The sequence below is a fragment of the Entelurus aequoreus genome, linkage group LG12, assembly GCF_033978785.1.
Source record: "Entelurus aequoreus isolate RoL-2023_Sb linkage group LG12, RoL_Eaeq_v1.1, whole genome shotgun sequence".
In the NCBI taxonomy this organism is placed as follows: domain Eukaryota; kingdom Metazoa; phylum Chordata; class Actinopteri; order Syngnathiformes; family Syngnathidae; genus Entelurus; species Entelurus aequoreus.
In genome coordinates, this window is record NC_084742.1 from 58,539,157 (window position 1) to 58,552,233 (window position 13,077).

General features: G+C 40.5%; 1 protein-coding gene across 3 annotated transcripts; it reads right to left on the minus strand.

Moving 5' to 3' along the window:
• Positions 1–914: 914 nt before the first annotated feature.
• Positions 915–6,927, minus strand: LOC133662899 (ATP synthase subunit gamma, mitochondrial-like). 3 transcript variants are annotated; one of them, XM_062067086.1, is made up of 9 exons: positions 6,804–6,927; positions 6,316–6,350; positions 5,654–5,785; positions 5,384–5,591; positions 1,830–1,973; positions 1,702–1,766; positions 1,462–1,617; positions 1,270–1,366; positions 915–1,028 (listed from the first exon to the last, which is right to left on the minus strand). In XM_062067086.1, exons 1-9 carry the CDS (start codon positions 6,842–6,844, stop codon positions 1,025–1,027), a joined length of 882 nt encoding a protein of 293 aa, XP_061923070.1. In that variant the 5' UTR covers positions 6,845–6,927; the 3' UTR covers positions 915–1,024. The 3 variants fall into 3 exon arrangements, with proteins under 3 accessions (XP_061923070.1, XP_061923069.1, XP_061923072.1); XM_062067085.1 differs by lacking the exon at positions 915–1,028 and adding an exon at positions 1,055–1,175; XM_062067088.1 differs by lacking the exon at positions 915–1,028 and having other exon boundaries at positions 1,266–1,366.
• Positions 6,928–13,077: the final 6,150 nt, after the last annotated feature.

The window sequence follows — 13,077 nt, forward strand, 5'->3', positions numbered from 1 at the left end:
TCAATGGCGTCGTTAGCAACAGCATTGTTAAGCTTCGCCAGGCTGGACAGCATTAACCGTGTAGTTACATGTCCATGGTTTAATAGTATTGTTGATTTTCTGTCCATGCTTCCAGTCAGGGGTTTATTTATTTTGTTTATATCTGCATTTGAGCACGATGCTATCACGTTAGCTCCATAGCTAAAGAGCTTCGCCGACGTATTGTCGTGGAGATAAAAGTCACTGTGAATGTCCATTTCGCGTTCTCGACTCTCATTTTCAAGAGGATATAGTGTCCGAGGTGGTTTAAAATACAAATCCGTGATCCACAATAGAAAAAGGAGAGAGTGTGGAATTCAATGAGCCAGCTTGTACCTAAGTTACGGTCAAGCGAAGAAAGATGCGTCCTGCACTGCACTCTAGTCCTTCACTCTCACGTTCCTCATCCACAAATCTTTCATCCTGGCTCAAATTAATGGGGTAATCGTCGCTTTCTCTGTCCGAATCGCTCTAGCTGCTGGTGTTAACAATGGGGATATGTGAGAAGCCTTTCAACTTGTGACGTCACGCTACTTCCGGTACAGGCAAGGCTTTTTTTTATCAGCGACCAAAAGTTGCAACTTTATCGTCGATGTTCTCTACTAAATCCTTTCAGCAAAAATATGGCAATATCGCGAAATGATCAAGTATGACACATAGAATGGATCTGCTATCCCCGTTTAAATAAAATTCATTTCAGTAGGCCTTTAAAAAGTTAAAATGTGCGTCCTGACACATTGATCTTTATTGTACTAATGACACTTTAGATATATTTCCATGACTCTTCCAGGAAAATGCATTTTAAAAGTCCATGACTTTTCATGACTGTACAAACACTGACCTTTGTATTGTGAGCAAGAAAGGCACCAAAAACATAACAAAGGACGCATCAGTGATGAGGTTGTCATGAAGAGTTTTATTCTCTGCGTATATTTTACAAACAAGCATTAACGACTGTTGACTGTGGACGACTGCTGCTTCACTTTTAAACGTCTGTCTGGTCCGCTTATCTGCCAAGAGACAAAGAACGGTCTCAAAAGCACTCTTTCATGAGGACTAACCAACATCTTCCAGTTGGGACTAAAAGTAGAGCGGGAGCTAAAAGAGTGAGGTCTACATGGGAGGATCTAACCTCTACCAGGTTACCTCCTCAGTTCCTGAATGCAGCAGATGGTGTCAGAAATGTGAATTGAGGAAAAAAAGACGATGAAAGAGAAAGAAAAAGAGGGGATGATGAAAAGATGGACTCACAGAGCGGCGGCTCCAGAGATGATCTCGATCAGCTCCTTGGTGATGACGGCCTGTCTGGTGCGGTTGAACGTTAACGTCAGCTTGTCGATCATCTCAGCTGAGGGGGGGGGGAAGGCGTCAGAGTGCATCACCGCGACCGCCATCCACACATACTGTAACTTTAGCAGGTTGCCATAGTAACCACACACTCACATGCATTCTTGCTGGCGCTGTCCATGGCGGTCATCCTGGCGCTCTGCTCGCTGGTGGTACCTTCCTTGAGGGCCAAGTAGATGATGTTGACCAGAGCGAACTCCTGGTAGTTCCTCAGCACGTCAGCGTCGATGTCATCGTAGATGCCCATGGTCTCTGTGGGGGGGGGGGGGGGGGGGGGGGGGGGGGGGGGGGGCAGTTTAGTCCCGGGCTGGGTCACGTGACCATTGAAGACGTCACCTGAGTTAGCGACCGTGTCGTTGGAGAAGATGGGCTTCTTGTCCGTCTTGTAGGAGATGACAGACCTGCACCAGGGCGACGCCGTTTTTATTATTGGAGCTTCGATAAACGCCAGCCGGAATACGCACCTGAAGCTGTTATAGATGACGGCGCCCTGGTCGAACTCGTATCCAGAGTTGAGAAGCTCTCCGGCGATGATGGAGGCGTCCCCAAAGGTGGGCGGCTTGCGGCCCACTTCCTTACAGTTGAGCATGATGTGCTTGCTGTGAGTTCTGGGGGGGAAGGAGATGAAGAGTGAGCGGGGACAATCATAGACATCTTATTAATAGACGCAGTATTGGCTGCTGTGACGCGAGGAATTGGGCCGCCATCTTGAAGTGGTGATGAGGAGCCGGGGAGCAGCCTAAACTGACAGTTGACAGGTACAAGACAAAGATGCTAAACTGACAGTTGACAGGTAAAAACAAAGATGCTAAACTGACAGTTGACAGGTAGAAAACAAAGATGCCAAACTGACAGTTGACAGGTAGAAGACAAAGATGCCAAACTGACAGTTGACAGGTAGAAGACAAAGATGCCAAACTGACAGTTGACAGGTAGAAAACAAAGATGCCAAACTGACGGTTGACAGGTAGAAGACAAAGATGCTAAACTGACGGTTGACAGGTAGAAGACAAAGATGCTAAACTGACGGTTGACAGGTAGAAGACAAAGATGCTTTAAACTGACGGTTGACAGGTAGAAGACAAAGATGCTAAACTGACAGTTGACAGGTAGAAGACAAAGATGCTAAACTGACAGTTGACAGGTAGAAAACAAAGATGCTAAACTGACAGTTGACAGGTAGAAAACAAAGATGCTAAACTGACGGTTGACAGGTAGAAAACAAAGATGCTAAACTGACGGTTGACAGGTAGAAAACAAAGATGCTAAACTGACGGTTGACAGGTAGAAAACAGAGATGCTAAACTGACAGTTGACAGGTAGAAAAAGATGCTAAACTGACAGTTGACAGGTAGAAAACAAAGATGCCAAACTGACAGTTGACAGGTAGAAAACAAAGATGCTAAACTGACAGTTGACAGGTAGAAAACAAAGATGCTAAACTGACAGTTGACAGGTAGAAGACAAAGATGCTAAACTGACAGTTGACAGGTAGAAAACAAAGATGCTAAACTGACAGTTGACAGGTAGAAAACAAAGATGCCAAACTGACAGTTGACAGGTAGAAAACAAAGATGCTAAACTGACAGTTGACAGGTAGAAAACAAAGATGCCAAACTGACAATTGACAGGTAGAAAACAAAGATGGTGTTCAGCGTTTTCCTGCTCAAATGAGCAGACTGTTGAAAATAGGAATCGGGGGGATTACTTTTCACAAGTAAGATTTAACATTAACGTACTATTGGTTGTATTTTGCGAAAAGAATATTACCACCGAGTTGAGAAGGAGCAAAGATGTTCAATAGTACTGAAATCGTAGCTGCTTGATTGAAACTTTTATTGGTAGATTGCACAGTACAGTACATATTCCGTACAATTGACCACTAAATGGTAACACCCCAATAAGTTTTTCAACTTGTTTAAGTCGGGGTCCACGTTAATCAATTCATGGTAAACAAGAGTATGACCATAATAGAATTGCTTGTCAATGACATTAATTACATTTAAAAATGTCATACTTGAATAACATAAAGTTGGAATAAATGAAGAAGATAAATATTGTAAAAGCCAACAGGGGTAAAAGTTATGACCACGGTCCAGATTGTGTAGGAGGGGTAATATATGTTAGCTAACTAGACAATCAGATGGACAGTGGCTATACAATATTATTGTATAGAATTCTCTGCAAACCTATGAAATGTTCTATTTTGTCTTCATTATTTTGTCAGAATGCACCAGAATTAGGGGTGTAACGGTACGTGTATTTGTATTGAACCGTTTCGGCACGGGGGTTTCGGTTCGGAGGTGTACCGAACGAGTTTCCACACGGACATATTAAGTAGCGCACCGCACGTTGTGTAAACAATGCACGCAGAGGCACAACACACGGCATGCTAGCAGCGACCGGGCTACGACAAGAAAGCGAGAGCGGTTTGCCGACATTGTTCAGCAGCGGTAGGGTATGCTTCCGCCAACACGTCAAACATGCTAACCCATTTGAAGCAGCACCACCCCCAAGTGAACATCGCTTCAACGAAGAGAAAGACGAGCGTCGTGCAAACACCGCATTCAAGCAGCCTCTCCTCGGTGAGTCAGGCAGGGCTGGCAAAAAACATGAAGATTGAGTGAAAGTCACCAGGGTTAAAGGCTCGGGGGAAAATAAAAGTTAATCTGAGGCTGAGTTGACTTGAAACTGTTTAATGTTGCACTTTTTATATGTAGAAAAAAAATTCTGTAATTGTATTTAATCTGAGCAACAACTTGAGGCAGTTTAACGTGGACCCCGATTTAAACAAGTTGAAAGACGTATTGGGGTGTTACCATTTGGTGGTCAATTGTACGGAGTATGTCCAGTGTTTCCCACACATTCATTTATTTGTGGCGGCCCGCCACGAAAGAATTACGTCCGCCACAAATTTAAAAAAATAAAATAAAATAAAGAAACATTTTTTTTATAAATTTTGTCCTGTCCAGCTTTTCGGGCAAATCATATAGTTGATGTAGATGCCCATATCGGCTGTTCAGATTTACTTTACAAAAGAGAAGTGTAGGATACTTCTCTTGTTGCCTTAGTTGTATTTGACCACTACTGTTTTCTGTTTATTTGTTTCTGACTGTGGCAGGACACCTCTGCCTCTGTTTCACTTTATGTTGCTGGTAAATAATATGGTTGTAGTAGTAGGCTAAAGTTAAATTATTTAGTATGCACTAATTAAAGGGGCAGATCTTTAAGAGATATTTTAGCTTTTATATTTTATAAGATATATTTTTTGTAAGAACCACAATTAATAAATATATTTCAGTGAATAACTTATTGTTCAAATCTGTATATAAATATGTACATAAAGTGTTGTAATTATATTGTAAAATGGATGGATGGATGGATGGATGGACGTTTAAAACAAAACTGTTATTATTAATTAGTAAGTATACATTTTTTGAGCCTTTTTAGAGAAAATCATATCATTGTAGTAAATTTAGCAAATTACTCGATGATGTCATGGTGACCACGCCCATAGACACGCCCCCACCGCCACAGTTATCTTGGCAGTTTATGGGAAACACTGTAATGTATTCATATATCCTACATGTTTATGTAGGATATACACATGTATATATAACCTAATCATATTGTTTCTTCAATTTAAAAATAGCTGACCCTTCTCTGGGATTATATTCCCAGTTTTGATCTGGGACGTCTGGTCACTTATAGCATATAAGAATATTCTATTACTGTTAAGCAAACTATGAATAATAAAACATGTGTCCTTTATCATAGCTACACGTATGACAAAAAAGTGCATGAAAATCAGTGGTATTCAGTGAGGTAAGATGAATGAAATGCGCTGACAGTTCATTGCTCCTGCCAAATGAATTGCACTGAGTGGAGCGGATCACCACTCCAAGATGGCGGCCCCGCGTCTCGTCAGCGGCAGTAGGTAGTAGCGCTCCATTCTGCGTACCCTTATAAGAGGTCTATGGGGACAATAGAATTAAAAATGGCGGTGAGCCAGACGTACCTGTGCAGGATACCTCTCAGCTTGTCGCCCACGTTGACCACCATCACCTCCTTGCCGCTGCCTGTCAGGTTGGCGATCTCGTTCTTGATGGTTTTGGCCACGCCGGAGTGGATGGCGCCGCAGAGACCACGGTCGGAGGTCACGCCGATGATCAGGTGCTTGGCTGCCTTGTCCTCGGGCGCCTTGATCTCCGCCTTCTCGTACAGAGCTGCAAGACAACAGCGGCCTCGTCATTTTAAAAACTCCCAGTCCAAGGAGGTGGTGACGTACCAAGGGCTCCGGAGCCATAGACCCGGGCGGGTTTCAGCTGCCTCTCAGCCCGAGCGTACTTGGCGGCGGCCACCATTTTCATGGATTTAGTGATCTTCTGGATGTTCTTGATGGACTTCAGACGGATGGTGACTGCAAGCAAAAAGGTTTGTTAGCGCTTTATACACTAAAGGGGGACTGCACTTTTAGTTCACAATCCTAGTGTAAGACAAGAACTAGACATACATTATCGGACATCTCTACTTGTTAGCTCTCTGTGATCACGGCACCACTGAAAACAGTTTGCATTAGCGCTTTTAATAAACAATAATATTACTAGTATTGGTTAATATTCAGGTCACGAGATGTAAATATAGTATCGCTGGTGGTTTTTGAAACTTTATAGAGGGCTTTGTGAGCGGAATGGTGCACCCCTATTGGCTGTGTTTTTAGCCACCTCCTACTTGCCATTTTTTACAGTTTAGAATGGAGGAAAAAAGAAAAACGTGTTCTTGCCTTATATAGGGATTGTGGCTGATAGAGACAATTCCCCTTTAACAACGTAAACATATATTAATGAGACGTAGGAAGAGACATTACATGCATTATTGACAGTGTTTCTGTCAAAGTGTACATTATTACTATTATAAAGTCTGATGGTGTCTTTCACTGCAAGTACTTACTGTCCTTCAAGGTGGCCATGTTCCTGACCTGCCCACTGTCAAAACAAACCCAGTTAATGCACATTATACAGCACCACTTGGCAGCTTTATGCAAATACGTGCTCACAGGGACAAGCGGTAGGAAATGGATGGATGGCTGTAACATTTCATGGCAACACATGACAAAGTCTTCAGTGGGTAAAGTTAGCGTGTGCTAATGCTAACGCTGCAGAATGCTAACGTATGCCACTTATGACGAAGGTTATGAGATAAGCATCATTATTAGTCACAGACACAAGTTTAGTGCGCAAATGTCACAAGTTTATTTAGCGTTAGTTGTTAGCCTCCGTGCTAACGTCAGTCATTCATTAGCCGCGGCCTACACCTTCGCGTCCTTCGGCTCCCAGATGAACGCTCACACTACGGCTCTTGTATACAAACGTCTTTCAAACTAATACAGTTTGACACAGCGTGCGACATTAATGACTCGTAAATAAGTCAAGTTTTACCATTGTGGGGCGAACACCAACAAGCTGCTCCTGGCGAACATGGTGACTGTGTGAAGGTCAGACGCACACAACTGCGCATGCGCACAGGGACGGCAAAGATGGAGGAACTACTGACGGGCGAAGAATCCGACGAAGCTTCTTCTTCTTCTTCTTGTGATTTTATGGCGGTTGGCAAGCAACCTTGTGGTGAGCATTACCGCCACCTACTGTAATGGAGTGTGGATCGAGGTGGATTCCTACTCTAAATTCTTTTATTTAACCCAGTGTTTTTTAAAAAATGTGTGTATTGCTTTATAACCTGTGTGTTCTGAGTGCAATCCTAATATATCTTCCACTGCTAACCTAATATTCTCTTTCTCTAACTTATTTCCCAGTATTTCCCTTTCTCTATTATATTTTCTACAATGTATTAAAACATGTCTTACATTTTCTATCTGTTGGCAAGAATCACACAGTCCTGTAGCATGTTTCCCCATCAATTTCAATGAACTATTTAGATATGTATGTCCTAATCTCATTCTAGTAATAATGTCTTCTTCCTTCCTATTTCTATTGCCTCCTCTCATTACACCCTACTCTCCTCTGGACTTTGTAATACTCTCTACCTTTTGTTTCCTTATTCCAATTATCCTGCCACTTTTTATTGTGTTCTATCTTTATGATGTTCTTCACTTCTTCTTTACTGTGCTTAAAGGCCTACTGAAATGATTTTTTTTTATTTAAACGGGGATAGCAGATCTATTCTATGTGTCATACTTGATCATTTCGCGATATTGCCATATTTTTGCTGAAAGGATTTAGTATAGAACAACGACGATAAAGATTGCAACTTTTGGTATCTGATAAAAAAAAGGCTTGCCCCTACCGGAAGTAGCGTGACGTAGTCAGTTGAACATATACGCAAAGTTCCCTATTGTTTACAATGATGGCCGCATGAAGTGAGAGAGATTCGGACCGAGAAAGCGACAATTTCCCCATTAATTTGAGCGAGGATGAAAGATTTGTGGATGAGTAAAGTGCAAGTGAAGGACTAGTGGGGAGTTGAAGCTATTCAGATAGGGAAGATGCTGTGAGAGGCGGGGGTGACCTGATATTCAGCTGAGAATGACTACAACAGTAAATAAACACAAGACATATATATACTCTATTAGCCACAACACAACCAGGCTTATATTTAATATGCCACAAATTAATCCTGCATAAAAACACCTGCGTGTTTGTTATGCTAGCTCCTAGCTACTCTGCTAGCTCCTAGCTCCATAGAACACGCCAATACAATTCAAACACCTGATCAACACACACAATCACTCAGCCCAAAAGACCGTTTACCTAACCCAAGGTTCATAAAGCTTATATATTTTTAAAAAGTTACGTACGTGACGCGCACATACGGTCAAGTTATCGAATGTTTAGCAGCCAAGGCTGCATACTCACGGTACCTGATATTCAGCTGGGAATGACTACAACAGTAAATAAACACAAGACATATATATACTCTATTAGCCACAACACAACCAGGCTTATATTTAATATGCCACAAATTAATCCTGCATAATAACACCTGCGTGTTTGTTTTGCTAGCTCCTAGCTCCTCTGCTAGCTCCTAGCTCCATAGAACACGCCAATACAATTCAAACACCTGATCAACACACACAATCACTCAGCCCAAAAGACCGTTCACCTAACCCAAGGTTCATAAAGCTTATATATTTTTAAAAAGTTACGTACGTGACGCGCACGTAGGTACGGTACGTGTTATGCTAGCTCCTCTGCTAGCTCCTAGCTCCATAGAACACGCCAATACAATTCAAACACATGATCAACACACACAATCACTCAGCCCAAAAGACCGTTCACCTAACCCAAGGTTCATAAAGCTTATATATTTTTAAAAAGTTACGTACATACGCAAAAAAAAGCCAAAGCTGCATACTCACAGTAGCACGTCTGCGTCTTTGTCATCCAAATCAAAGTAATCCTGGTAAGAGTCTGTGTTGTCCCAGTTCTCTACAGGCGTCTGTGTATCCAAGTCAAATGTCCTCCTGGTTAGAGTCTCTGTTATCCGAGTTCTTCCATCTTGACTGCATCTTTCGGGAATGTAAACAAAGAAGCGCCGGCTGTGTACTGTTGTGGCTGACTACGTTCGAAAAATACGTCCATTTCGCACCGACAACTTTCTTCTTTGCTTGCTCAGCTTCCTTCTCCATAATGCAATGAACATGATTGAAACAGATTCACGAACACAGATGTCCAGAATACTGTGGAATTATGAAATGAAAACAGAGCTTTTTCGTATTGGCTTCAATGTGGAAGGCATACCCGTGTTCGCCGGGCCACGTCACGCGCATACGTCATCCTCAGAGGCGTTTCGAACCGGAAGTTTAGCGGCAAATTTAAAATGTCACTTTATAAGTTAACCCGGCCGTATTGGCATGTGTTATAATGTTAAGATTTCATCATTGATATATAAACTATCAGACTGCGTGGTCGGTAGTAGTGGCTTTCAGTAGGCCTTTAATCTCCATGTTTACTTCTGTTTTAATGGTTGCTTGTTTTGCGTACTTATCAGCTAATTCGTTCCCCTCAACTCCTACATGAGCGGGAACCCAAAGAAATGTTACCACACCTCCCGCTTTACTTATTCTGTAGACTGCCTGAACTATTTCATAAACTAAATCTTGTCTTGTTTCTGACGCTATGTTTTTTATGCTAGTCAATGCACTGCTGGAGTCCGAGCACACGACTGCTTTTCTTGCTTTATTTTCTTCTATCCAATTAATTGCCATATAAATTGCTACCAATTCTCCCGTAAAAACAGATAATTTATCACTAATTCTGTGATTTAATACTATGTTTCCTTGTGGAATAACAGCTGCTGCTCCTACCTTATTATTTATAGTTTTTGATGCATCTGTGTACACCATGATGTTGTCTAAAAACGTTTCCTCAATCCATTGTTCTATCTGGTAACTATTTAAATGTCTATTGTTTAGTAATTGCATGTTTACATTTGGGTTTTCATACATCCACGGTGGTATTGCGGGGATTGGTACTGTAGGGCTAACTTTAATATTATCAATTTGAACTTTATTACATCTGTCTCCTATTACCCACCCAAAACTATTCATTTTTTTCTTCTCTTTTTCTTGGCAGTTTAATAGTACTTGATGGGTTGGATGTCCTTGCTTGGACCCTCTTAAGTTTGCCCAATAAACTGCTGACAGTTGATCTCTCCTCATATCTAAAGGTTTTTCATTCATCTCTACTTGTATTGCTGCAACTGGGGTTGATTTAGTAGCTCCACAACATAATCTTAAAGCCTGTGATTGGATCCTGTCTATTTTCCCAAGTAATGTTTTTGCAGCAGATTGATAAATAATGCATCCATAATCAATAACAGATCGTATTAAACTGATGTATATTGTCTGCCTATCAGCCCCCCAGTCTTTACCCCTCAAAGCCCTCATTATATTTAACACCTTTTTACTTTTCTCCACTATTTTGCTGATGCGGGTTGACCAGTTAATATTTTTATCAAACCATACACCCAAATATTTAAATACTTGTACCTCTTCTATATTTTCTCCGTAGAGTTTAATTTGGATCTTGTTTTGTACTTTCCTCTTTGTAAAATGTATGACTTTTGTCTTTCCAACAGAGAATCTTAAACCCCACGCCGTTCCCCATTCTTGAACTTTATTTACCGCTTTTTGACTCTTCTTTTCTATATGATTAGTATTTCTACCTCTCTTCCACATCACTCCATCGTCAGCAAACAGTGCCACATCCACTAACCCTTCCACTTCACTAAAAACTTCATTTATCATTATTGGAAATAATACTGGACTTATTATACTCCCTTGCGGGGTCCCATTTTCCACTTCATATACTCTGCTGTATTCATTCTCTATTTTTACCAATATTTTTCTACTTGTTAAGAAGTCTTTTACCTATCTATACATTTTCCCTCTAATCCCAGTTATATTTAGTTTTATCAGCAACCCCTGTTTCGACAACATATCATAAGCTTTCTCTATATCAAAAAATACTGCAATTATACTTTCTTTCTTTATTTGTCCCTTTCTAATTTCCTCTTCCAGCTGCACTGCTGGGTCGTTTGTGTTTCTTGCTTTGCGAAATCCACTTTGGTAGTTTTTTATTATTTCTTTTGACTCTAAATAATATACTAGTCTTTCATTAATCATTTTTTCCATTACTTTACCCAAATTTGAGGTCAATGCTATCGGCCTATAATTACCTGCCTCTTCCGGGTCTTTCCCTGGTTTGCATATCGGAATTATTACAGCTTCTTTCCACTCTGCTGGTAATTTCCCTTCTTCATATATCCTATTATACAATTTCAAGACCACTTCTTTGCCAATGCTGCTTAAGTTTTTGATCATCTGATAACTCACCTGGTCTTTTCCTGGTGTTGTATTTTTAACCTTTTTTCAATATTCGAACCATTTCATTCAAAGAAAGTTTCATATCTATAGTGTTAGTTAAACTATTATCATTGTCTTCCACCATTTCCCCAATATTTAAACTAATTGTTTCTTCTCTCTTTTGTTTTTCTACATTTCTCAAATTATCATTACTGTGCACTTTAACAAATGTCTTTGCTAAAAGTTCTGCTTTTTCTTTATTTTCTACCACACACCGTGTCCCATCTTTCATCACATGATTTTTATGTTCACTTCTGATCCCTGACATTTTCTTGATCGTTCCCCACACTTGGCCTAAAGGAGTAGTTCTATTTAATGATTCACAAAACGTTCTCCAATAGTGTTTTTTTGTCTTTTTAATAACGTACCTTACTTTAGCTTGGTGCCTTTTATATTGGATCATATCTTGGAAATTATGTGTTCTTCTCAATATTCTAAATGCTCTATTCCGTTCTTTTATTGCGTCTGTGCACGCTTGTGTCCACCAGGGCACTATCTTCCTTCTTTTCCCTATACTACTCCTTGGTATGCTCTTTTTGGCTGCTTCTATTATGCACTTTGTAATATCTGTATTCAGTTGTTCAATATCTTGATTTATATCCACTTCCTTTAATGTCATGTCGGTACTTTCCCTAAATTGTCCCCAATCACCGTGATTATACTTCCATCTTCCTTCTTTTTTTAGTGATTTCTGTCCTTTGGTTTATGTTTATGTGAATGAAGATTGGGTAGTGATCACTTCCTATAGTGCTGTCTTTATTTACTTCCCACTCTACCTTTCCTGCTAACCCTTGTGACACCAGAGTTAAATCTATTGCTGTTTCTTTACCCGTAACTACATCTAATCTTGTTCCCGACCCATCATTCACACACACCAGTTCTTTTTCCTCCAAAAATGCTTCCAATGTTTCCCCATTCCAGTCATCCCTTTCACCCCACATTGTGCTATGTGCATTAAAGTCACCACACCAAATGATATTGCCACTCCAGTGCTCGGCTATTTTTTCTAGTTGATGAATTTGTAATTTCTTGCACGGATTATAGAAGTTTAGCACTTTGTATCTTTCTTTATTATTCCATACTTCTACCCCTACTATTTCTAGTTCTTGTTTTTCTTTTAATATTGTATAATGCATGTCTTCTTTAATAAATATGGCACATCCTCCTCCTTGCCCATCATTCCTATCTTTACGTATTCTTACGTATCCTTTTATTATAAAGCTCAATTTTGGCTTCAGACAGGTTTCTTGAATACATATTATATGTGGTTTATTTTTCATATTATTAATATATCCCTTTAGTTTCTGTCCGTTTGCTACTAAACTTCTGGCATTCCACTGAATAATTAACATGGCGTTGGATTGTGGTAACATGACTCTGTCTCGTCTACTCTCTGTAGTTCACCTTGTACCTGTTCCCAAGATAGTTCTTTTAAATTTAAGAACTTTGCTGCTGCTTTGACAATTATTTTGATCTTCTCAGTTTTATTTCTTGCCTGTTCTGTACAGTTTATGACAACTAGCTTGTCCATAGAAAGTCCTGTATTTGCTGCCTCTTGTTTTTTATTACTTGAACTATTGCCACTTCTGTCTCGTTCTGAACTATTTGTGGTAATCTGTAAATGTCCTTGCCTATTTCTGTTGTCTGCACTCCATGTTCACTCTCTCTCTCGTTCACAGTATGGAGTGCAGCTGACGCAAGGCAGCAGCACACACCTGACTGTAATTAAAAACAGCTTATTTAACCAGGCTGCTGACAACCGGTGAGCGCCGGAACTTTGCCATTGCTTGCAACCTGTTGGTCGTGCCACGAGAACTCACTAGTTCATC

Excerpts from the sequence above, each read along its gene's own strand:
- LOC133662899 (XM_062067085.1), bottom strand. The coding sequence starts at position 6,844 with ATGTTCGCCAGGAGCAGCTTGTTGGTGTTCGCCCCACAATG. Across the intron at positions 5,592-5,653 it reads CTATGGCTCCGGAGCCCTTG|CTCTGTACGAGAAGGCGGAG; the intron begins GTACGTCACCAC and ends GTTGTCTTGCAG. Across the intron at positions 1,618-1,701 it reads CGACACGGTCGCTAACTCAG|AGACCATGGGCATCTACGAT; the intron begins GTGACGTCTTCA and ends CCCCCCCCACAG.